The sequence below is a fragment of the Labrus bergylta genome, chromosome 2 (genome assembly GCF_963930695.1).
Source record: "Labrus bergylta chromosome 2, fLabBer1.1, whole genome shotgun sequence".
NCBI classification, from domain to species: Eukaryota; Metazoa; Chordata; class Actinopteri; order Labriformes; family Labridae; genus Labrus; species Labrus bergylta.
Window position 1 is genome coordinate 23,161,020 of NC_089196.1, and position 27,044 is coordinate 23,188,063.

General features: G+C 37.8%; 1 protein-coding gene across 5 annotated transcripts; it reads right to left on the reverse strand.

Moving 5' to 3' along the window:
• LOC109994214 (lymphocyte antigen 6G-like) lies at window positions 1-26,702 on the reverse strand. Of its 5 annotated transcripts, none has more exons than XR_010664898.1 (5): window positions 24,831-26,702; window positions 21,206-21,435; window positions 7,493-8,425; window positions 5,877-5,984; window positions 5,424-5,776 (listed from the first exon to the last, which is right to left on the reverse strand). XR_010664898.1 is itself a non-coding variant. In XM_065949423.1 (3 exons), exons 1-3 carry the CDS (start codon window positions 21,249-21,251, stop codon window positions 19,420-19,422), a joined length of 309 nt encoding a protein of 102 aa, XP_065805495.1. In that variant the 5' UTR covers window positions 21,252-21,416; the 3' UTR covers window positions 19,225-19,419. The 5 variants fall into 5 exon arrangements, 1 of the variants encoding a protein (XP_065805495.1); XR_010664899.1 differs by lacking the exons at window positions 21,206-21,435; window positions 24,831-26,702 and adding an exon at window positions 9,062-9,323 and having other exon boundaries at window positions 7,493-8,055; window positions 8,251-8,425; XR_010664900.1 differs by lacking the exons at window positions 5,424-5,776; window positions 21,206-21,435; window positions 24,831-26,702 and adding exons at window positions 1-247; window positions 9,062-9,324.
• Window positions 26,703-27,044: the final 342 nt, after the last annotated feature.

A 27,044-nucleotide genomic window follows, 5' to 3' on the forward strand; every position in this document is an offset into this window, starting at 1 on the left:
TGAAACTTAATTGTTTTTATTCATCTGCAGTGGTACAAATTGGTTCAGACACAAGAAGTGCAGCATTAAAATAAGAGGATCCCAGAGCCTTAGAGAAAGAGAGTGATGAGGGCTGAAGATACCAGCAGCAGGAGGACACTGGAACCAGTTGGCACTGCACTGTTACACAGGTCTCCTTCACAGCATGACATGACACCTACAGCACAGCTCAGACTGTTTTGGCAGCCCTTGGTGATCACGTCAGTGCCTTCAAAACACAGAAACTAAACAGCAACCAAGAATTTAATACAGCAAAAAATAGTATTGGCTGTCTGATTCATTTCAGTACAGAAAATGAAAGAACTTACCATTGAATTTGAGAAAGAAACATCGATCAAGCCCAGGACCACAAGATTTGGTGTCTGTGCATGATCTTGGGTCTGCGGTAATGCATGTGTAGCATCTCAAGCCACATGCTAAACAGAGACACAAAACACATCAGTTAAGTCACGCAATATACCACACGATGCTTTTGCAATTGAGCAGTTTCAACAAAGAGTTCACATTATGTTGTTTTTGTTTAGCATGATCTGCGTCTTAGCAGAAATTAACACCACCAGAAAAGTTTCTGATAAGAGAGTTTGAGAGAAAAAATAAACCAAAAACAAAACTTCAGTCATGACTAAAAACTATTTTGATTGATTTATCAATCAATCAGTCAATCAATCAATCAAACAATCTTTATAGTGCCAGTTCATAAGGGTTATGTTTGTTGGAAGATGATTCTAGAGGAGAGGGATTCATGGATGGATTCATTAAATAAAACATTTTCATTTACTGTCAGGAGGGATGAAACAAAAAATTGACACAGCAATATATCGTCTTCTTGACTTCTGAGATGCAGTTATTGAATCACTGGTGCCAGATATGAACAATTTAACAGAAGAAAAAAAACGCTCTTAAAAGATTTCCCTGCCAGTTGGACTAATCGCATGACTACTTCATGACTCCTCCAGCTTTCGCTCATGGCATGTATGAGAGTAACTTAAACAGAGGTTAACTAACTCAAGAAGAAGTTGACAGACAGAAGAAGAAAAAGAAGAAGAGCAGGATATTGTCATACAGCAGTGAAAAGAAGTTAAAGGAAGAAGCATGATAAGAGGTTTAACTGACACCATATTGCAATGAATAAATACATCACACTTGACCTTTTTAAGAAGCCTTGCATAGTCTTCAGTTATTTGGGATTATCTTGCATACATCAGTTATTGCAGAATGGACGTGTCTTGATAACATTAAGGTGAACCACATGTTGTGTATTCTATAGTATCTTGAGTTACTCTGAGATTCCCACCTCGATCATTGTTGTTGAGTTTTGCTGCAGTCCACTCAAATAGCAGAATAATATAAATATAAAAAAATTAAACAATATATATAGTGAGTCTTTAGCAGTTGCAATTAGCCCACTCAAGTGTCCTTTTATCACAATACCTCATTTTCTGTGTCTGACACATGTGGTTTCTTATATTAGTGTCATCAGAGAAGAAGTTTAAGGATACAAACATTCTGAGTTTAAAGGTTTGTTTTGAACTCAAGGAGATGTCAAGTTTTTTAAAACTACATTATATTTGGTATCAATACAAAAGAAAAATGAATTGATTCAAAAATGTTGAGTCTCAGGGCAGATATTTTTTATAATGAAAATGTTGAGAATATACCATCATGCAAAACCATCAAGCTGAAAGACTAGAAGACTGTAATTAGACTATTTTTGTAGGCTACATAAGAAGTAGATGAAGTATTTCTGTTTCAAAAGCTTAGTCAATGCAAAAGTACCTTTAACCTGCTGTATGTCCAATGGCCAGCAGAGGGTGACTAATTTGGTATGGAACCTGTTAAGAAATGTAATCAACCTCAATCACCCTCTTCTCCAAACATGCTCACTTCTGGCTTGAAAAAAGGATGAAAAATTGCTTGACTCAAGGCCTCAAACTAAAAGTTAATAAATGAACGAGTGGTATCAAAGTGGCTACAAACACTTTTTATAAACAGCCTAAAACCTTTTTGGAGTTTGTGATGGAAAATATCATATGACCTCCATATGACCTCATTTATGCGTGCACATTGCTAAACACAGAAGAGTTACTTCTTGTTTTACCAGCGACTGTTTTACAAAAGCGTGACTTACCGCAGTATAGTTTCCTTCTCAACCCTGCTCTGTTTTAAGAAACAGGGTACATGCGCTTTTCTCTGTTCAACCTTAGATTGCCTTTATCTCCAAGCATATAAGTCCAAGACTCCACCTTTAAGGTGCGTCTTACGAATGACAGTGCATCACTCATGTTTGTGTAATATGAAAGATGCCCTGCGTGGCGTAGAAATATGCAACGCTCCCGGGACTGTCCTGGGAGAATTCTTGTACACTTGTAACACTTGTTACCTCTGTGCTGAATTTCCCCTTCTGCTGAAGTATTTATTCTCAGACAATAAATACACAAAGAAAAAAGTCTTGACTCGAGATCCTTTATTGCTCACTATAAAACTCCAGGACAAACTCCTGTAGTGTTCACTTTTCTTACACATATCCCAATATAACCCCAAATGAAATAAAGTGTGCTTTTAAAAACAAGGCAAGTGACACGTGCTTGATTTTCATTGTATAGCCAGCTCTTTTTATTCAATCCATGAGTGAAAGCAAAGGATTAACATGTGCATAAGATTATGTAATTGACTTTGAGATATAGTTTCCAGTGAAACTTAATTGTTTTTATTCATCTGCAGTGGTACAAATTGGTTCAGACACAAGAAGTGCAGCATTAAAATAAGAGGATCCCAGAGCCTTAGAGAAAGAGAGTGATGAGGGCTGAAGATACCAGCAGCAGGAGGACACTGGAACCAGTTGGCACTGCACTGTTACACAGGTCTCCTTCACAGCATGACATGACACCTACAGCACAGCCCAGACTGTTTATGCAGCCCTTGGTGGTCACGTCAGTGCCTTCAAAACACAGAAACCAATCAGCCACCAAGAATTTAATACAGCAAAAATTAGTATTGGCTGTCTGATTCATTTCAGTATGGAAAATGAAAGAACTTACCATCCATTTTGAAAGTAGAACATCGATCAAGCCCAGGACCACAAGATTTGGTGTCTGTGCATGATCTGGGGTCTGCGGCAATGCATGTGTAGCATCTCAAGCCACATGCTAAACAGAGACACAAAACACATCAGTTAAGTCACGCAATATACCACACGGTGCTTTTGCAATTGAGCAGTTTCAACAAAGAGTTCACATTATGTTGTTTTTGTTTTGCATGATCTGCGTGTTGGCAGAAATTAACACCACCAGAAAAGTTTCTGATAAGAGAGTTTGAGAGAAAAAATAAACCAAAAACAAAACTTCAGTCATGACAAAAAACTATTTTGATTGATTTATCAATCAATCAGTCAATCAATCAATCAATCAATCAATCAATCAATCAATCAATCAATCAATCAATCAATCAATCAATCAATCAATCAATCAAACAATCTTTATAGTGCCAATTCATAAGGGTTATGTTTGTTGGAAGATGATTCTAGAAGAGAGGGATTCATGGATGGATTAATTAAATAAAACATTTTCATTTACTGTCAGGAGGGATGAAACAAAAAATTGACACAGCAATATATCGTCTTCTTGACTTCTGAGATGCAGTTATTGAATCACTGGTGCCAGATATGAACAATTTAACAGAAGAAAAAAACTCTCTTAAAAGATTTCCCTGCCAGTTGGACTAATCGCATGACTACTTCATGACTCCTCCAGCTTTCGCTCATGGCATGTATGAGAGTAATTTAAACAGAGGTTAACTAACTCAAGAAGAAGTTGACAGACAGAAGAAGAAAAAGAAGAAGAGCAGGATATTGTCATACAACAGTGAAAAGAAGTTAAAGGAAGAAGCATGATAAGAGGTTTAACTGACACCATATTGCAATGAATAAATACATCACACTTGACCTTTTTAAGAAGCCTTGCATAGTCTTCAGTTATTTGGGATTATCTTGCATACATCAGTTATTGCAGAATGGACGTGTCTTGATAACATTAAGGTGAACCACATGTTGTGTATTCTATAGTATCTTGAGTTACTCTGAGATTCCCACCTCGATCATTGTTGTTGAGTTTTGCTGCAGTCCACTCAAATAGCAGAATAATATAAATATAAAAAAATAAAACAATATATATAGTGAGTCTTTAGCAGTTGCAATTAACCCACTCAAGTGTCCTTTTATCACATTGCCTTATTTTCTGTGTCTGACACGTGGTTTCTTATATTAGTGTCATCAGAGAAGAAGTGTAAGGATACAAACATTCTGAGTTTGAAGGTTTGTTTTGAACTCAAGGAGGTGTCAAGTTTTTTAAAACTACATTATATTTGGTGTCAATACAAAAGAAAAATGAATTGATTCAAAAACGTTGAGTCTCAAGGCAGATATTTTTTATAATGAAAATGTTGAGAATATACCATCATGCAAAACCATCAAGCTGAAAGACTAGAAGACTGTAATTAGACTAGAAGATATTTTTTGTAGGCTACATAAGAACTATATGAAGTATTTCTGTTTCAAAAGCTTAGTCAATGCAAAAGTACCTTTAACCTGCTGTATGTCCAATGGCCAGCAGAGGGTGACTAATTTGGTATGGAACCTGTTAAGAAATGTAATCAACCTCAATCACCCTCTTCTCCAAACATGCTCACTTCTGGCTTGAAAAAAGGATGAAAAATTGCTTGACTCAAGGCCTCAAACTAAAAGTTAATAAATGAACGAGTGGTATCAAAGTGGCTACAAACACTTTTTATAAACAGCCTAAAACCTTTTTGGAGTTTGTGATGGAAAATATCATATGACCTCCATATGACCTCATTTATGCGTGCACATTGCTAAACACAGAAGAGTTACTTCTTGTTTTACCAGCGACTGTTTTACAAAAGCGTGACTTACCGCAGTATAGTTTCCTTCTCAACCCTGCTCTGTTTTAAGAAACAGGGTACATGCGCTTTTCTCTGTTCAACCTTAGATTGCCTTTATCTCCAAGCATATAAGTCCAAGACTCCACCTTTAAGGTGCGTCTTACGAATGACAGTGCATCACTCATGTTTGTGTAATATGAAAGATGCCCTGCGTGGCGTAGAAAAATGCAACGCTCCCGGGACTGTCCTGGGAGAATTCTTGTACACTTGTAACACTTGTTACCTCTGTGCTGAATTTCCCCTTCTGCTGAAGTATTTATTCTCAGACAATAAATACACAAAGAAAAAAGTCTTGACTCGAGATCCTTTATTGCTCACTATAAAACTCCAGGACAAACTCCTGTAGTGTTCACTTTTCTTACACATATCCCAATATAACCCCAAATGAAATAAAGTGTGCTTTTAAAAACAAGGCAAGTGACACGTGCTTGATTTTCATTGTATAGCCAGCTCTTTTTATTCAATCCATGAGTGAAAGCAAAGGATTAACATGTGCATAAGATTATGTAATTGACTTTGAGATATAGTTTCCAGTGAAACTTAATTGTTTTTATTCATCTGCAGTGGTACAAATTGGTTCAGACACAAGAAGTGCAGCATTAAAATAAGAGGATCCCAGAGCCTTAGAGAAAGAGAGTGATGAGGGCTGAAGATACCAGCAGCAGGAGGACACTGGAACCAGTTGGCACTGCACTGTTACACAGGTCTCCTTCACAGCATGACATGACACCTACAGCACAGCTCAGACTGTTTATGCAGCCCTTGGTGGTCACGTCAGTGCCTTCAAAACACAGAAACCAAACAGGAACCAAGAATTTAATAAAGCAAAAATTAGTATTGGCTGTCTGATTCATTTCAGTATGGAAAATGAAAGAACTTACCATCCTTTTTGAAAGTAGAACATCGATCAAACCCAGGACCACAAGATCTGGTGTCTGTGCATGATCTGGGGTCTGCGGCAATGCATGTGTAGCATCTCAAGCCACATGCTAAACAGAGACACAAAACACATCAGTTAAGTCACGCAATATACCACACGGTGCTTTTGCAATTGAGCAGTTTCAACAAAGAGTTCACATTATGTTGTTTTTGTTTTGCATGATCTGCGTGTTGGCAGAAATTAACACCACCAGAAAAGTTTCTGATAAGAGAGTTTGAGAGAAAAAATAAACCAAAAACAAAACTTCAGTCATGACAAAAAATTATTTAAGAGGCCCTGAGAAAGTCAAATAAAATTGAAGTTTAGAGAAGGGGCTTGGACATACTTTTATATTTAGTCAAATTTCTTTAACCATGTATTTTATCCTATAGCTTTATCATGCTGTGTTTTGTCCGACGGAGGATTAGGGCCATGGTAAAACTTTTTTTTATTTTTTTTATTTCGAGATTAAAGTCCTAAATTTACGAGATTAAACTCGTAAATTTACGTCAATAAAGTCGACAATAAAGTTACGACATTAAAGTCGTAAATTTACAAGAATTTATGAGAATTAACGAGTTAACGAGTTCGAGACCAGCCTGCGCAAAATGATGAAAGTAGAACTCTTAAAGTATCTTCCTCTGCAGACATCTTCCGCCAAGTCAGTGTGCTTCTTTCTTTGGAAAAACCACAGTTTCTTGCAGTATCTTTTCAGGGTGCTGATATTTTATGACAATGTAAAGATGATGATGTGCCAAAAGCATCATAGTTTCATATCTGCATAAGTAAAACCCCAACACAACTATTTGTGTCTGTTATCGGTCTGCTTTGTTAAAGTGTCTCATGTGCAGAGCCAGTTTGTGTCCTGTTCATACATCATTTTACAGATAAACAAGGTCTTGCAAATTGAAGTGAAAACTTCTCTTGAACTGTTTTTATCGACAACACAAGGAAGTAGCCTATTGCCTTATTAGTGAAACCTTTAGGACAAGATGCTCCATGTTTGTCATTTGAGAACAGGATGCTGCTGCTCTTCTGATACGGACTAAAATAACGACTTTATTCTTTAAAGACTTTAAGAGTTCTACTTTCATAATTTTTGCACAGGCTGGTCTGGAACTCGTTAATTTACGAGATTAAACTCGTAAATGTAATTAATTTTTTTTAACGTGGCCCTAATCCTCCGTCGTAGTTTTGTGTTTGATTTTGACCCACTGGTTTATTTTTTGGGGCATGTTTGCCTCAATGGAAGAGCCAAGTAGAGAATTGACAAAATGAGAGAAGGACGATGGTAATTTACATTTTACAAAGGTTTCTTCAGAAAGAGAGTAATTTGTTGACCTACTCAAACTAATGTACACTGTTCTAAAGTCAGAAGGCACATGGCCAGAACAACAGTTCACAGATTAACCCTGTTAAACCAAAGTTTAAAGACTATAACGATAGGCACATTTTTTGCAAGGAGGGAACTTTTTCTTCAACTTTCTGACATCACATAAAAATCAAACCCATTTCTTTTATTTCAGTTACTATGTGTGTGCTCAGTGCACTAATAGCTAACTCTAAAGCTGTTCTTACCTGTAGATAGAGTCACAAACAGGATCAAAGCTCCATACAGCTTCATGGTGAACAGAGAGCAAAGTAGATTGTTGTTGATCGGACCAGTGAGAGAAGTGTGTTCCTCTTCCTGACAACCTCGCCACAGTTTTCTTTCAGACCACTTCCTCAGAAAGCCTCGCCCCAAGTGACATGAATAACACCAGCACTAAAGATTTAAGATGTACTTTCATTGATTTTCAATTTCAGTTTTTACACTCTGTAGTCATGCAACACACACATAGGCTGAAGTATATACACACATGCACACAAACAGGATCCTCTGGACATACACTAATGGAGAGATGTCAGAGTGACAGAGCAGCCCACAATGGGCGCTCCTGAGCTGGTGGTGGGGAGGGGGTGTGGTGCCTTGCTCAAGGGCACCTCAGCAGTGCTCAGGAGGTGATCTGGCACCTCTCCAGCTACCAGACCAACTTCCATACTTGGTCCGCACAGGGACTTGAACCGGCGACCCTCTGGTTCCCAACCCAAGTCCCTACAGACTGAGCTTCTGACCTCATTATCCCACAGGCAGCCAATACCTTTTTTTCGGGGGGGAATGAAGAAAAAGATTATGGGATTAATGTTCACATGTATGTACAAACATTTACACTTTCCTTGTGGATGACCACAGGATGATGATCACCCACTCCCCTGGGATCAAACACCATCTCCTCGGCCTTTTTAACATTTAAAACAATGTAGTTTGTATCACACCAGAGCACAAAATGTTCTACCTCAGAGTGATAAAAAGAAGGACTGCTGTCTCTGTGCATTACGCTCAGGATAGCTGTATCATCCAAGAATTTAATGATGTAGCTCTCTGCATAGAGTCTGGTGCATTCATTGGTGTACAGAGTTAAGAGAACAGGTGAGCTGACACAACCCCGAGGAGCACCAGTACTGCAGAGTCTGAGGATGGAGAAGAGGAGGAAAACAAACAGGAGAGTTCAGGGCTGGCTGCTGCAAGACACGGAACAAATATAAATGTTGGCTTTATAAAATAAGAGAAAATTAGATGTGACCATCATGCCAAGAGTTACTCTGGTTCACCATATTGTTTTATAATATCTAGGCAAGCTGGATCCTAAAATGAAATGAGGCTTCACATGATTTGATTTAGAGCCGTAAATAAATTTTCTCCAGTTTTTCTGACACTTAATGACCGCTGGGTATTAAAAGATTAACATTGCTTATTATAGCTATCTCAATAATAGCTGACTTTGACCCCTGACTTTTTTAAGAGGGCATGCTTAAAGTCAGTTATCGAATCAACAAAGAAGTGATTCAAAACAAAGGGGTAAAAACACATAACATGGTTTTCTTTTTCAGTTCAGACCTTTATTTTGCCTGAAAGGGAAATTAGATTTAAAGTTTGCCAAGCCAGGAGAAAGAGGAGGAGGAGATGACGGAAGGGGTGCAGAGGTATCTAGGATTGCCTTTGTTTTCCTCGATTAGAGAGGAGTAGTAGGCAGCTCGGGCGTGACATAGAGCCTTCATATATCTTCTATATACAAATATATCTTCTATGAAAAAATGAGATTCTACCGTTTTGGTCGAGCGCCATATTCTTTCAAAATTCCGCGACGATTGTTTTAGAGTACGGGTTTCTGAGTTGAACCATGGAGCCACTCTCCGCCGCTTGACAACCTTCTGTTTCAGGGGAGCAATCGAATCCAGAGTAACTCTCAGCGAATCCACTGCACTATCAACAAACTGATCTAGCTGAGAGGGACTAAAGCTATCATAAGAGTTTCCAACTGGGTTGAAACACGGTACTGAATCAAAAACAGCTGAAATGGCTTCCTTAAATCTAGCCAAAGAACTATCCGACAAACTTCTAGAGAGCACACCTCTTCCAGGCAGAGGTAATTCTGGTAGGACAAAGTCGAATGTAATAAAAAAAAAATGGTCTGATAGCAGAGGATTTTCTAGGGAAACTGTAAGGTTATGGATTTCAATTCCATGAGCTAAAACAAGATCCAGGGTGTGGTTAAAACGATGAGTAGGTTTGTTTACACCCTGGGTGAAACCAATAGAGTCTAATAGTGACATGAAAGCTGTGCTCAGGCTATCATTATCAACATCCACATGGATATTGAAGTCACCAACAACAATTATTCTATCACTGCTCAGGACTGAATCTGATAAAAATTCTGCAAATTCAGATAGAAACTCAGAATATGGGCCAGGAGGACGGTAAACTACAACTCCAAATGCAAGGTAATGTGCTGTGTGGGCACTAGGGGGCAGTCTTTACCCTTTTACTACAGAAACTTGTGTTTATACCAAGGGGCAACCTCCGGTCTCGAAAAATGAAGCCTATGCGGAAGTACAAAAAACTGCAGTTCCTCGAGGTTCCGCTTGAGGCTGGCTGCAGAAGCGCCGGAAGTGCCATAAGCCCACAGCCAAAAAAGCCCGTTTTTACCACAGGAATCAACATGTTTACAGCCTGGTTCAAAAAACGAGATGTATCTGAGAAGTTGACGGCCTCTTCTCCTCACACTGTGGGGGGGGTGAATTTTTTTATAACTCATCGGATTTTATTCTATTAAGGAAAACGACTATGCCCATATTTGGTTGCGTCAGATTTGACTGACAGCTCTGCGCGGTCAGCAGGTCAGGAGGCTAACAGCTTGATCCGTCTGATTTCTCCTCTTTCTTACATTGTTTGGAGAGTTTGTTTAACACATATCTGACAACATACATGGCTTGCTGTGCGGTTAACAGACCATCCAACAAGTTGATGCTTCAGTTTTTTTCGGTAAGTGATATATTAGTGTTATATTTACTGCTTACTCATGTGTTTATATTTACGGACCTAGCTTGTTTAGCGTTAGCTTGTAAACCAGTCGGCTAACTGTGTAGCTCATTATTTACATTATTTACGGTCAATGGTTTAGAAATGTTTGTTGTTAAGATGTTGTTGTTGAAAATAATGAGTTTGTGTGATGTTAGAAGCTAAAGGTTCATCTCGGTGGTTATCTGATGTTATGATGAATGTTATACTCCACGTAAATGTGGACATTAAAAACAAACTTTGTGTAGTAATTATCCGTCAGTAACATAAACTGAACTCAACCTAATGTGCTGTGTAGGTTATAGAGGATGACATTAAAGTTACATGGTTGATGTAGTGTCTTAAGATTTGTACAAACTGTTAACAAATAAAAAAAACTTCACTTTGTAAGAGCATCTGTAACCATTAAGAACTATATTAATAACCAGATTAATTTTCACTGAACTCATACACAGAATATAGCTGTAGAAATATAAAATATAAATAACATATGGAATGAAAATAAGATATAAAGCACATAGATATAAAGTATAAGAAATAGTTTGAAGAGTACAGCCATGTACTGAGCTCATGTTAATAATAAATGAGTTACTGTATGTTCTGTACTAAAGCACAGAGAGTTGGGACCTGTTAATGATTTAAATAATTCATTAATTAATGTAAAGATGAAGTACTATCCACAATAAATTGCTTAATTTTTCCTCACAAAATCTGAGACCATTTGATGTGGAATATCATTGTGTGAGTGAGAGAGCTGAAAACAGCATGATTACAATAATGTTTATCTTCTTAACTTTAAATAGATGTTGATTACCTGAATACTGGACCTTTGTTGTCTGGGTAGTACACTGTTGAATTTATAAATGTACTCTTACACACACATGAATACAGAAAAATAGATGAGAACAAAAAAAATGATTTAATGAATAACTGATATTTTCTCTCTTTCTTTTCCATCCTGAAGACCCCTCACTAAAAGTCCATGTTCTCCTGGATCCATGTCACATGCTCGAGCTTCTTCTGAATGACTTTTCAACAGTCAAAGTTCTGCTGAGAGAAGATGGCCAACAGATAAGACAGCAGTACATGAAGGAGCTCCACAGGCTTCAGGAGGAGGAGGAGGGTTTGCACCTTAGAAGACTGTATTCATGCTTCAGCTGTTCAAATAAAAATAGATCTCCTCCAAACAACTTGCAATCAAACTATTTTCTTCCCATTTTAAAACCCTTTGTCCAGTTTAGATGGGAGAAGTTGATATTATGTGATATTGATCAGGGAAGACTACATTTCTAAATCATTTTTAACTGTGTTTTTATTCACAAGTTATTGATCTTATTTACTCTCCACGTATCTTGATTTAAGAATGGGGCTGTGTTTAAGGTCATATTTTTGCAATGACTCTGTTCCATCCCACTTTCAGAAATGAACTACATTAGTATTTATCAAAAGAGTAAGAAGTTGTGTAAAAGTAGACTTCCTTCCCTAAGCTATTGAGTTGAGCATTAATCTGAAATGTATACTCATAAGTAGACATAAAAGAGTGCATTTATATAGAAATATTTATTTAATCTGAAAAACAACATTAAAAAAAGTCTGTTTTTACAGCAGAGATGAACATGTTTACAGCTTGGTACAAAACAAACAAATAGGTGTGATTAGCTCATGTCTCCATTGACACACACTGTACGGGGGGGGTGAATGTTTTGATGAAGGATAAGAGTTATTCACAATAAGGCGTGTAGCTGACCAGCTTGACAGGTGGGCGCGGTGTAACGGTTTGTCAAAAGGCTTAAAACCCGTCTCAGCTCTCAGCCTGTGGGTGACATCACTCAGGCCATCCAGGGGAGACCTCCCTCACAGCGAGCTGTTGAAGAGAAGCAACCGAAGTCCACCCCAGAAGAACCAACAAATGCAGATGTTGTTGAAGCTCAGGTTTCTTCCTCTGTCTCTGCAGCTCTCTGGGCACCTCGACGGACAAGTCACCAATAATCCACACTGTGTCTATAGGAGAAATACAAAGGTGTTCAATTAATGCCTCAGACAAGACAAAATGTACAGTTAACTACATGTGACAGTTCAGGCTGTTTTTTTGTTATGAGCCACATCTGAAGGAATAATATTGAACAAGGTAGCTGCAACTCATCATAATAGATGCCAGTCTTAAACACTATTTTTTCTAATACTTAAAGTTTTTGGTGTGAAGCTGACACTGTCCACAGACTCCATGACTTCACAGGTTCAATAGAAAACAAATGTCTTATAATAAATACTAAATAATTATTTTTCAGTTGTCATGTTCACCTCATCGCTGTTGACATCAGTAAATATAAAACACAGACATTCCTCTTTTTGTCAGAACAGTAACATGAACTGTATGCTTTGTAATATTGATTTCTTCTGGATGTCTCATATTTATTTACAGTTTATGGATAAAACTTTGTTAATGTATTTCTCTGCTAACACTGACAAAGTCTAACTTCTCTGACAAATAACTCATAAACATAATTGTATATTTAAAAAAGTGTAGTTTTAAGACTTTAATTAAATATTTGTGTTGAATATAATTAGTTTTAACTGTGTTGTAGAAAAGTTAAATGTTAACTTACTGTTTGTAGAGTTTTCTCAGGACGAGCAGGAATAGTTGATGATAGCAGCCTAGCTGTTAGCTATGCTGTCAAGTGGACGCTAACGTCGAGCTGAATGGGCGGAGCTAAGTCCCGCCGGTCCCGCCTTACTGCTGTTGCTAGGTTGATCCGAAGTTAGGTTGAGACTGCAAATCCAATATGGATGCGGCCGTCGATTGGACTCATTTTCTGCCTATGTCACAGACGGGTCAGGGTTCGTCCAGTAATATTTACAGTCTATGGTTTATACTCAAGACTTTAATTGTGCTGCTTGTCTGTGTACACTCAGTCCAGTCTGTTTCATTCCAAAGCTTGTGCCTAGTTGTTTGTCTGGAGCTCTCTGGGTTCTGTCTGAATGAGGAAATCAATGTGGTTCACTGAGGTGATTTGATTAAAGCCCTCAGCAGCACTCTGGCTTCCTCTGCAGGGCTAAACAGAGTCAAACCTGGGTCTAACAGGGCACATTACAGATCAATCAACCAACCAATCAATCAATCAATCAATCAATCAATCAATCAATCAATCAATCAATCAGTCAGTCAGTCAGTCAATCAATCAATCAATCAATCAATCAATCAATCAATCAATCAATCAATCAATCAATCAATCAATCAGTCAATCAATCAATCAATCAGTCAATCAATCAATCAATCAATCAATCAATCAATCAATCAATCAATCAATCAATCTTTATAGTGCCAATTCATAAGGGTTATGTTTGTTGGAAGATGATTCTAGAGGAGAGGGATTCATGGATGGATTAATTAAATAAAACATTTTCATTTACTGTCAGGAGGGATGAAACAAAAAATTGACACAGCAATATATCGTCTTCTTGACTTCTGAGATGCAGTTATTGAATCACTGATGCCAGATATGAATAATTTAACGGAAGAAAAAAACTCTCTTAAAAGATTTCCCTGCCAGTTGGACTAATCGCATGACTACTTCATGACTCCTCCAGCTTTCGCTCATGGCATGTATGAGAGTAATTTAAACAGAGGTTAACTGACTCAAGAAGAAGTTGACAGATAGAAGAAGAAAAAGAAGAAGAGCAGGATATTGTCATACAACAGTGAAAAGAAGTTAAAGGAAGAAGCATGATAAGAGGTTTAACTGACACCATATTGCAATGAATAAATACATCACACTTGACCTTTTTAAGAAGCCTTGCATAGTCTTCAGTTATTTGGGATTATCTTGCATACATCAGTTATTGCAGAATGGACGTGTCTTGATAACATTAAGGTGAACCACATGTTGTGTATTCTATAGTATCTTGAGTTACTCTGAGATTCCCACCTCGATCATTGTTGTTGAGTTTTGCTGCAGTCCACTCAAATAGCAGAATAATATAAATATAAAAAAATAAAACAATATATATAGTGAGTCTTTAGCAGTTGCAATTAGCCCACTCAAGTGTCCTTTTATCACATTGCCTTATTTTCTGTGTCTGACACGTGGTTTCTTATATTAGTGTCATCAGAGAAGAAGTTTAAGGATACAAACATTCTGAGTTTAAAGGTTTGTTTTGAACTCAAGGAGGTGTCAAGTTTTTTAAAACTACATTATATTTGGTATCAATACAAAAGAAAAATGAATTGATTCAAAAACGTTGAGTCTCAAGGCAGATATTTTTTATAATGAAAATGTTGAGAATATACCATCATGCAAAACCATCAAGCTGAAAGACTAGAAGACTGTAATTAGACTAGAAGATATTTTTTGTAGGCTACATAAGAAGTAGATGAAGTATTTCTGTTTCAAAAGCTTAGTCAATGCAAAAGTACCTTTAACCTGCTGTATGTCCAATGGCCAGCAGAGGGTGACTAATTTGGTATGGAACCTGTTAAGAAATGTAATCAACCTCAATCACCCTCTTCTCCAAACATGCTCACTTCTGGCTTGAAAAAAGGATGAAAAATTGCTTGACTAAAGGCCTCAAACTAAAAGTTAATAAATGAACAAGTGGTATCAAAGTGGCTACAAACACTTTTTATAAACAGCCTAAAACCTTTTTGGAGTTTGTGATGGAAAATATCATATGACCTCCATATGACCTCATTTATGCGTGCACATTGCTAAACACAGAAGAGTTACTTCTTGTTTTACCAGCGACTGTTTTACAAAAGCGTGACTTACCGCAGTATAGTTTCCTTCTCAACCCTGCTCTGTTTTAAGAAACAGGGTACATGCGCTTTTCTCTGTTCAACCTTAGATTGCCTTTATCTCCAAGCATATAAGTCCAAGACTCCACCTTTAAGGTGCGTCTTACGAATGACAGTGCATCACTCATGTTTGTGTAATATGAAAGATGCCCTGCGTGGCGTAGAAATATGCAACGCTCCCGGGACTGTCCTGGGAGAATTCTTGTACACTTGTAACACTTGTTACCTCTGTGCTGAATTTCCCCTTCTGCTGAAGTATTTATTCTCAGACAATAAATACGCAAAGAAAAAAGTCTTGACTCGAGATCCTTTATTGCTCACTATAAAACTCCAGGACAAACTCCTGTAGTGTTCACTTTTCTTACACATATCCCAATATAACCCCAAATGAAATAAAGTGTGCTTTTAAAAACAAGGCAAGTGACACGTGCTTGATTTTCATTGTATAGCCAGCTCTTTTTATTCAATCCATGAGTGACAGCAAAGGATTAACATGTGCATAAGATTATGTAATTGACTTTGAGATATAGTTTCCAGTGAAACTTAATTGTTTTTATTCATCTGCAGTGGTACAAATTGGTTCAGACACAAGAAGTGCAGCATTAAAATAAGAGGATCCCAGAGCCTTAGAGAAAGAGAGTGATGAGGGCTGAAGATACCAGCAGCAGGAGGACACTGGAACCAGTTGGCACTGCACTGTTACACAGGTCTCCTTCACAGCATGACATGACACCTACAGCACAGCTCAGACTGTTTATGCAGCCCTTGGTGGTCACGTCAGTGCCTTCAAAACACAGAAACTAAACAGCAACCAAGAATTTAATACAGCAAAAAATAGTATTGGCTGTCTGATTCATTTCAGTACAGAAAATGAAAGAACTTACCATTGAATTTGAGAAAGAAACATCGATCAAGCCCAGGACCACAAGATTTGGTGTCTGTGCATGATCTTGGGTCTGCGGTAATGCATGTGTAGCATCTCAAGCCACATGCTAAACAGAGACACAAAACACATCAGTTAAGTCACGCAATATACCACACGATGCTTTTGCAATTGAGCAGTTTCAACAAAGAGTTCACATTATGTTGTTTTTGTTTAGCATGATCTGCGTCTTAGCAGAAATTAACACCACCAGAAAAGTTTCTGATAAGAGAGTTTGAGAGAAAAAATAAACCAAAAACAAAACTTCAGTCATGACTAAAAACTATTTTGATTGATTTATCAATCAATCAGTCAATCAATCAATCAAACAATCTTTATAGTGCCAGTTCATAAGGGTTATGTTTGTTGGAAGATGATTCTAGAGGAGAGGGATTCATGGATGGATTAATTAAATAAAACATTTTCATTTACTGTCAGGAGGGATGAAACAAAAAATTGACACAGCAATATATCGTCTTCTTGACTTCTGAGATGCAGTTATTGAATCACTGGTGCCAGATATGAACAATTTAACAGAAGAAAAAAAACGCTCTTAAAAGATTTCCCTGCCAGTTGGACTAATCGCATGACTACTTCATGACTCCTCCAGCTTTCGCTCATGGCATGTATGAGAGTAACTTAAACAGAGGTTAACTAACTCAAGAAGAAGTTGACAGACAGAAGAAGAAAAAGAAGAAGAGCAGGATATTGTCATACAGCAGTGAAAAGAAGTTAAAGGAAGAAGCATGATAAGAGGTTTAACTGACACCATATTGCAATGAATAAATACATCACACTTGACCTTTTTAAGAAGCCTTGCATAGTCTTCAGTTATTTGGGATTATCTTGCATACATCAGTTATTGCAGAATGGACGTGTCTTGATAACATTAAGGTGAACCACATGTTGTGTATTCTATAGTATCTTGAGTTACTCTGAGATTCCCACCTCGATCATTGTTGTTGAGTTTTGCTGCAGTCCACTCAAATAGCAGAATAATCTAAATATAAAAAAATAAAACAATATATATAGTGAGTCTTTAGCAGTTGCAATTAGCCCACTCAAGTGTCCTTTTATCACATTGCCTTATTTTCTGTGTCTGACACATGTGGTTTCTTATATTAGTGTCATCAGAGAAGAAGTTTAAGGATACAAACATTCTGATTTTGAAGGTTTGTTTTGAACTCAAGGAGGTGTCAAGTTTTTTAAAACTACATTATATTTGGTATCAATACAAAAGAAAAAGGAATTGATTCAAAAGCGGTGAGTCTCAGGGCAGATATTTTTTATAATGAAAATGTTGAGAATATACCATCATGCAAGCTGAAAGACTAGACTGGAATTAGACTAGAATATATTTTTTGTAGGCAACATAAGAAGTAGTTGAAGTATTTCTGTTTCAAAAGCTTTAAGTACCTTTAACCTGCTGTTTGTCCAATGGCCATTAGTAACTCATTTAGTTACAAAGGGGATCAAATGGTTTGGAACCTGTTAAGAATATGACTATTTCTCACTTGATATATTACCTCAGTAGACCTCTTCTGGTTTCAACCCATCTTCAATGAAGCATTGAGAACATTTAGTAAAAAGTGTTCCCATTAAGAGTTACATTGATGCTGTAACTGTGTCTGCTTCATTTGATGTGCAAGTTGCAGCCTTGGCAACCTGCAAACCAGAATGGACAAATAACAATTAGTAATCAACCTCAATCAACCTCTTCTCTAAACATGGTCACTTCTGGCTTTTAAAAAGAAGTGACCATGAAAGAAGACTCAAGGCTTCAAAATAGTAGTTAATAAATGAACTCCTCCTTGGGGAAATTTGTCTTGGACTCATATTTCTGCCAAACATTTAGCTGCTTCCACTCAATCAATAAATAAAAACAATAAAAAAACCACATAGCAATACAGAACAACACAACATACATTGCTATCATTTTGCACAAGATCTGCAAAAACACAGCATGAGAGATAAAATAACAAAGTTAAGAAAATATAAAAAGTATACAGGGACACCATGACACTATTGCACAACCCGCAGCCCTAAGAAACAATATTAAGAATTTTTATCGATGTGGGAATGAAAGAGTTTTTGCTGATTGATTTTGAATGTGAAAGTGTGTTATTGACCCTGACATTCTGTGTTCTATGTTAAAATAATAACCAGAGGTTTAGAGGATTAACAGTCATCTGGGTTAGCTTCCTTGTCAGCAGATGAGGCTGCAATGTATTAAAGGCAGAACTAAAATCAATAAACAACAAACGTGCATATGGCCTTAGGGTCTTGAAGGTGTTTTAAAGTCAGATGACTGACACTGTTAATTGCATCGTCTGTACCCTGCACCCGCTTGTAGGCCAACTGGAGTGGATCTAACTCAGAGCTAAAATTCTGCTTTCAGTATACACTATACTGTAATGTTTATGTTTTACGCATGTGATGTAATAGTTTGGTAGTGTTCTGTTTGGCCCACAAGGGGGCCCGCTTGGTTCATGTCTGAAATATGTGTTTCTATGAGAACTATGAGGCTATGAGAAATCTAACTAATCTACCAGAAATCTAACTAAAGAACCTTAAAACCATACTTGGCTGTGTTGAATATTATTAAGCGACTTTATAGACACCACATATTTTTCATTTCATAACCACAGAAGTTAACGCCACAGGTCTGTAGTCGTTATATTCAGTTGGACAAGACTTTTTTGGAATAGGAATGATGGTGGATTTTGAATAGGAACTGTGTGTGAATCCACAGACTGCTTTAATACAGGACAACAAGCTGGAGTGAGCTCCTCTGCACAGATCTTTAAGAGATGAGCAGGGATGTCACCTGGGCCTGTGGATTTCCTCCTGCCTATCTGACTAAAAAGGGACTGAATTTTGGGAGGGTCGACGACCAGACTGGGGCAAGGTTCAGTAATTGAGATAGGCTGTAGCAATTTATTGCATTCCAAGGAAATGTCCTGTGTTTCAAACCTGAGAAAGAAGTCATAGAGCCTCAGCATCTGATTAAGTTCTTTTTGCACACTTTTCAATAAGGAATAGTTACTCTTTATGTAAGGGTATGTGTAATAGCAATAACTAACTTAGTTAACTAACTTACATGATAAATGCATAACCCCAAATGAAATAAAGTGTGTAAATAAACTTTATTTACATAGGCCCCTCCCTAGAACCGCCAATGGGCAAGTGACACGTGCTTGATTTTCATTGTATAGCCAGCTCTTTTTATTCAATCCATGAGTGAAAGCAAAGGATTAACATGTGCATAAGATTATGTAATTGACTTTGAGATATAGTTTCCAGTGAAACTTAATTGTTTTTATTCATCTGCAGTGGTACAAATTGGTTCAGACACAAGAAGTGCAGCATTAAAATAAGAGGATCCCAGAGCCTTAGAGAAAGAGAGTGATGAGGGCTGAAGATACCAGCAGCAGGAGGACACTGGAACCAGTTGGCACTGCACTGTTACACAGGTCTCCTTCACAGCATGACATGACACCTGCAGCACATACCAGGCTGTTTATGCAGTCCTTGGTGGTCACGTCAGTGCCTTCAAAACACAGAAACCAATCAGCCACCAAGAATTTAATACTGCAAAAACTTGTATTGGCTGTCTGATGATTAATTTCAGTGTGTGCTTTGAATTCTCATCATTAGCTTTACAAGCCTGAAAATTAAAGAACTTACCAATTGGGAGAGAGAAACATCGATCGAAGATGACTGCACAAGATTTGGTGTCTGTGCATGATCTTGGGTCTGCGGCAATGCATGTGTAGCATCTCAATCCACATGCTAAACAGAGACACAAAACACATCAGTTAAGTCACGCAATATACCACACGGTGCTTTTGAGATAGAAAGATATCTTAAAAACTAAACAAAACAGCAAATGCATACAAAAACAAAATAACTAGCACAAACTCTCAAAATAAAAATAATAGCCACCACAGCAAGCCTCTGTTGGTTTACTCAAAGATTCAGCTGCTAGCAAAAAAACAACCATAGCACAAGCTGCAGTTTAATATCGGAAGGCAGATTAATCAAACAACACTATGGAAGCAGCTTTACAGAAATCAGCCAGCGATGCCAGCGATAGCTAGTGCCGGCTCTCAACGCTAACTTAGGGCGCGCTCACACTACGCAGTCCGTACCGTGCCCTTGCTCGAGCACTGTACACTTCCTTGGCCCTGGATCACTTCGGAGAGGTGTGCTTCCACACGGTACAGTTGATGCACGAGCACAAGCACGCAGGTACACAACGTTAACAGCCTTTATTATTGGGCTGCGGTTCTGTGTCGTCGTCTCTCAACTGGAAGGTTGCGGGTTCGATTCCCAGCTCCTGCAGCAACATGTCCGATGTGTCCCTGGGCAAGACATTTAACCCTGAATTGCTCTCGCTGCTTCGTCGGCGGTGTATGAATGCTTATGAATGGGATTAGTTACTTCTGATTGTCTCCCTACATAGCAACCACTGCCATCAGTGTATGAATGGATGTGAATGGGTAGGTGTGACGTGCATTTGACCAGTTCACAAAGAGTTCACATTATGTTGTTTTTGTTTTGCATGATCTGCGTGTTAGCAGAAATTAACACCTACAGAAAGGTTTCCGATAAGAGAGTTTGACAGAAAAGAGAAAACAAAAACAAAACTTCAGTCATGACTAAAAACTATTTAAGAGGCCCTGAGAAAGTCAAATGAAATTTAAGTTTAGAGAAGGGGCTTGGACATACTTTTATATTTAGCCAAATTTCTTTAACCATGTATTTTATCCTATAGCTTTATCATGCTGTGCTTTGTGTTTGATTTTGACCCACTGGTTTATTTTTTGGGGCATGTATGCCTCAATGGAAAAGCCAAGTAGAGAATTGACAAAATGGGAGAAGGAAGATGGTAATTTACATTTCACAAAGGTTTCTTCAGAAAGAGAGTAATTTGTTGACCTACTCAAACTAATGTACACTGTTCTAAAGTCAGAAGGCACATGGCCAGAACAACAGTTCACAGATTAAACCTGTTAAACCAAAGTTTAAAGACTATAACGATAGGCACATTTTTTGCAAGGAGGGAACTTTTTCTTCAACTTTCTGACATCACATAAAAATCAAACCCATTTCTTTTATTTCAGTTACTATGTGTTTGCTCAGTGCACTAATAGCTAACTCTAAAGCTGTTCTTACCTGTAGATAGAGTCACAAACAGGATCAAAGCTCCATACAGCTTCATGGTGAACAGAGAGCAAAGTAGATTGTTGTTGATCGGACCAGTGAGAGAGGATGTGTTCCTCTTCCTGACAACCTCTCCTCAGTTTTTTTTCAGAGCATTTGCATTTCCTCAGAAAGCCTCGCCCCAAGTGACATGAATAACACCCGCACTAAAGTGACCTCATTATCCAACAGGCAGCCAATACCTTTTTTCGGGGGGGAATGAAGAAAAAGATTATGGGATTAATGTTCACATGTATGTACAAACATTTACACTTTCCTTGTGGATGACCACAGGATGATGATCACCCACTCCCCTGGGATCAAACACCATCTCCTCGGCCTTTTTAACATTTAAAACAATGTAGTTTGTATCACACCAGAGCACAAAATGTTCTACTTCAGAGTGATAAAAAGAAGGACTGCTGTCTCTGTGCATTACGCTCAGGATAGCTGTATCATCCAAGAATTTAATGATGTAGCTCTCTGCATAGAGTCTGGTGCATTCATTGGTGTACAGAGTTAAGAGAACAGGTGAGCTGACACAACCCTGAGGAGCACCAGTACTGCAGAGTCTGAGGATGGAGAAGAGGAGGAAAACAAACAGGAGAGTTCAGGGCTGGCTGCTGCAAGACACGGAACAAATATAAATGTTGGCTTTATAAAATGAGACAAAATTAGATGTGACCATCATGCCAAGAGTTACTCTGGTTCACCATATTGTTTTATAATGTCTAGGCAAGCTGGATCCTAAAATGAAATGAGGCTTCACATGATTTGATTTAGAGCCGTAAATAAATTTTCTCCAGTTTTTCTGACACTTAATGACTGCTGGGTATTAAAAGATTAACATTGCTTATTATAGCTATCTCAATAATAGCTGACTTTGACCCCTGACTTTTTTAAGAGGGCATGCTTAAAGTCAGTTATCGAATCAAAAAAGAAGTGATTCAAAACAAAGGGATAAAAACACATAACATGGTTTTCTTTTTCAGTTCAGACCTTTATTTTGCCTGAAAGGGAAATTAGATTTAAAGTTTGCCAAGCCAGGAGAAAGAGGAGGAGGAGATGACGGAAGGGGTGCAGATGTATCTAGGATTGCCTTTGTTTTCCTCGATTAGAGAGGAGTAGTAGGCAGCTCGGGCGTGACGTAGAGCCTTCATATATCTTCTATATACAAATATATCTTCTATGAAAAAACGAGATTCTACCGTTTTGGTCGAGCGCCATATTCTTTCAAAATTCCGCGACGATTGTTTTAGAGTACGGGTTTCTGAGTTGAACCATGCAGCCACTCTCCGCCGCTTGACAACCTTCTGTTTCAGGGGAGCAATCGAATCCAGAGTAACTCTCAGCGAATCCACTGCACTATCAACAAACTGATCTAGCTGAGAGGGACTAAAGCTATCATAAGAGTTTCCAACTGGGTTGAAACACAGTACTGAATCAAAAACAGCTGAAATGGCTTCCTTAAATCTAGCAACAGCATTATCCGACAAACTTCTAGAGAGCACACCTCTTCCAGGCAGAGGTAATTCTGGTAGGACAAAATCGAATGTAATAAAAAAAAAAAATAGTCTGATAGCAGAGGATTTTCTAGGGAAACTGTAAGGTTATGGATTTCAATTCCATGAGCTAAAACAAGATCCAGGGTGTGGTTAAAACGATGAGTAGGTTCGTTTACACCCTGGGTGAAACCAATAGAGTCTAATAGTGACATGAAAGCTGTGCTCAGGCTATCATTATCAACATCCACATGGATATTGAAGTCACCAACAACAATTATTCTATCACTGCTCAGGACTGAATCTGATAAAAATTCTGCAAATTCAGATAGAAACTCAGAATATGGGCCAGGAGGACGGTAAACTACAACTCCAAATGCAAGGTAATGTGCTGTGTGGGCACTAGGGGGCAGTCTTTACCCTTTTACTACAGAAACTTGTGTTTATACTCAAGACTTTAATTGTGCTGCTTGTCTGTGTACACTCAGTCCAGTCTGTTTCATTCCAAAGCTTGTGCCTAGTTGTTTGTCTGGAGCTCTCTGGGTTCTGTCTGAATGAGGAAATCAATGTGGTTCACTGAGGTGATTTGACTAAAGCCCTCAGCAGCACTCTGGCTTCCTCTGCAGGGCTAAACAGAGTCAAACCTGGGTCTAACAGGGCACATTACAGATCAATCAACCAACCAATCAATCAATCAACCAATCAATCAATCAATCAATCAATCAATCAATCAATCAATCAATCAATCAACCAATCAATCAATCAATCAATCAATCAATCAATCAATCAATCAATCAATCAATCAATCAACCAATCAATCAATCAATCAATCAATCAATCAATCAATCAATCAATCAATCACTCAATCAATCAATCAATCAATCAATCAATCAATCAATCAATCTTTATAGTGCCAATTCATAAGGGTTATGTTTGTTGGAAGATGATTCTAGAGGAGAGGGATTCATGGATGGATTAATTAAATAAAACATTTTCATTTACTGTCAGGAGGGATGAAACAAAAAATTGACACAGCAATATATCGTCTTCTTGACTTCTGAGATGCAGTTATTGAATCACTAGTGCCAGATATGAATAATTTAACAGAAGAAAAAAAACGCTCTTAAAAGATTTCCCTGCCAGTTGGACTAATCGCATGACTACTTCATGACTCCTCCAGCTTTCGCTCATGGCATGTATGAGAGTAATTTAAACAGAGGTTAACTAACTCAAGAAGAAGTTGACAGACAGAAGAAGAAAAAGAAGAAGAGCAGGATATTGTCATACAGCAGTGAAAAGAAGTTAAAGGAAGAAGCATGATAAGAGGTTTAACAGACACCATATTGCAATGAATAAATACATCACACTTGACCTTTTTAAGAAGCCTTGCATAGTCTTCAGTTATTTGGGATTATCTTGCATACATCAGTTATTGCAGAATGGACGTGTCTTGATAACATTAAGGTGAACCACATGTTGTGTATTCTATAGTATCTTGAGTTACTCTGAGATTCCCACCTCGATCATTGTTGTTGAGTTTTGCTGCAGTCCACTCAAATAGCAGAATAATATAAATATAAAAAAATAAAACAATATATATAGTGAGTCTTTAGCAGTTGCAATTAACCCACTCAAGTGTCCTTTTATCACATTGCCTTATTTTCTGTGTCTGACACATGTGGTTTCTTATATTAGTGTCATCAGAGAAGAAGTGTAAGGATACAAACATTCTGATTTTGAAGGTTTGTTTTGAACTCAAGGAGGTGTCAAGTTTTTTAAAACTACATTATATTTGGTATCAATACAAAAGAAAAATGAATTGATTCAAAAGCGGTGAGTCTCAGGGCAGATATTTTGTGCCATGAAAATGTTGAGAATATACCATCATGCAAGTTGAAAGACTAGACTGGAATTAGACTAGAATATATTTTTTGTAGGCAACATAAGAAGTAGTTGAAGTATTTCTGTTTCAAAAGCTTTAAGTACCTTTAACCTGCTGTTTGTCCAATGGCCATTAGTAACTCATTTAGTTACAAAGGGGATCAAATGGTTTGGAACCTGTTAAGAATATGACTATTTCTCACTTGATATATTACCTCAGTAGACCTCTTCTGGTTTCAACCCATCTTCAATGAAGCATTGAGAACATTTAGTAAAAAGTGTTCCCATTAAGAGTTACATTGATGCTGTAACTGTGTCTGCTTCATTTGATGTGCAAGTTGCAGCCTTGGCAACCTGCAAACCAGAATGGACAAATAACAATTAGTAATCAACCTCAATCAACCTCTTCTCTAAACATGGTCACTTCTGGCTTTTAAAAAGAAGTGACCATGAAAGAAGACTCAAGGCTTCAAAATAGTAGTTAATAAATGAACTCCTCCTTGGGGAAATTTGTCTTGGACTCATATTTCTGCCAAACATTTAGCTGCTTCCACTCAATCAATCAATAAAAACAATCAAAAAAAACACATAGCAATACAGAACAACACAACATACATTGCTATCATTTTGCACAAGATCTGCAAAAACACAGCATGAGAGATAAAATAACAAAGTTAAGAAAATATAAAAAGTATACAGGGACACCATGACACTAATGCACAACCCGCAGCCCTAAGAAACAATATTAAGAATTTTTATCGATGTGGGAATGAAAGAGTTTGTGCTGATTGATTTTGAATGTGAAAGTGTGTTATTGACCCTGACATTCTGTGTTCTATGTTAAAATAATAACCAGAGGTTTAGAGGATTAACAGTCATCTGGGTTAGCTTCCTTGTCAGCAGATGAGGCTGAAATGTATTAAAGGCAGAACTAAAATCAATAAACAACAAACGTGCATATGGCCTTAGGGTCTTGAAGGTGTTTTAAAGTCAGATGACTGACGCTGTTAATTGCATCGTCTGTACCCTGCACCCGCTTGTAGGCCAACTGGAGTGGATCTAACTCAGAGCTAAAATTCTGCTTTCAGTATACACTATACTGTAATGTTTATGTTTTACGCATGTGATGTAATAGTTTGGTAGTGTTCTGTTTGGCCCACAAGGGGGCCCGCTTGGTTCATGTCTGAAATATGTGTTTCTATGAGAACTATGAGGCTATGAGAAATCTAACTAATCTACCAGAAATCTAACTAAAGAACCTTAAAACCATACTTGGCTGTGTTGAATATTATTAAGCGACTTTATAGACACCACATATTTTTCATTTCATAACCACAGAAGTTAACGCCACAGGTCTGTAGTCGTTATATTCAGTTGGACAAGACTTTTTTGGAATAGGAATGATGGTGGATTTTGAATAGGAACTGTGTGTGAATCCACAGACTGCTTTAATACAGGACAACAAGCTGGAGTGAGCTCCTCTGCACAGATCTTTAAGAGATGAGCAGGGATGTCACCTGGGCCTGTGGATTTCCTCCTGCCTATCTGACTAAAAAGGGACTGAATTTTGGGAGGGTCGACGACCAGACTGGGGCAAGGTTCAGTAATTGAGATAGGCTGTAGCAATTTATTGCATTCCAAGGAAATGTCCTGTGTTTCAAACCTGAGAAAGAAGTCATAGAGCCTCAGCATCTGATTAAGTTCTTTTTGCACACTTTTCAATAAGGAATAGTTACTCTTTATGTAAGGGTATGTGTAATAGCAATAACTAACTTAGTTAACTAACTTACATGATAAATGCATAACCCCAAATGAAATAAAGTGTGTAAATAAACTTTATTTACATAGGCCCCTCCCTAGAACCGCCAATGGGCAAGTGACACGTGCTTGATTTTCATTGTATAGCCAGCTCTTTTTATTCAATCCATGAGTGAAAGCAAAGGATTAACATGTGCATAAGATTATGTAATTGACTTTGAGATATAGTTTCCAGTGAAACTTAATTGTTTTTATTCATCTGCAGTGGTACAAATTGGTTCAGACACAAGAAGTGCAGCATTAAAATAAGAGGATCCCAGAGCCTTAGAGAAAGAGAGTGATGAGGGCTGAAGATACCAGCAGCAGGAGGACACTGGAACCAGTTGGCACTGCACTGTTACACAGGTCTCCTTCACAGCATGAAATGACACCTACAGCACAGCTCAGACTGTTTATGCAGCCCTTGGTGGTCACGCCTTCAAAACACAGAAACCAAACAGGAACCAAGAATTTAATAAAGCAAAAATTAGTATTGGCTGTCTGATTCATTTCAGTATGGAAAATGAAAGAACTTACCATTGAATTTGAGAGAGAAACATCGATCAAGCCCAGGTTCACAAGATCTGGTGTCTGTGCATGATCTTGGGTCTGCGGTAATGCATGTGTAGCAT

Excerpts from the sequence above, each read along its gene's own strand:
- LOC109994214 (XM_065949423.1), bottom strand. The coding sequence starts at position 21,251 with ATGAAGCTGTATGGAGCTTTGATCCTGTTTGTGACTCTATCTACAG. Across the intron at positions 19,820-21,205 it reads GTTTGTGACTCTATCTACAG|CATGTGGATTGAGATGCTAC; the intron begins GTAAGAACAGCT and ends GTCTCTGTTTAG. Across the intron at positions 19,578-19,714 it reads ATGTTTCTCTCTCCCAATTG|GCACTGACGTGACCACCAAG; the intron begins GTAAGTTCTTTA and ends TGTGTTTTGAAG.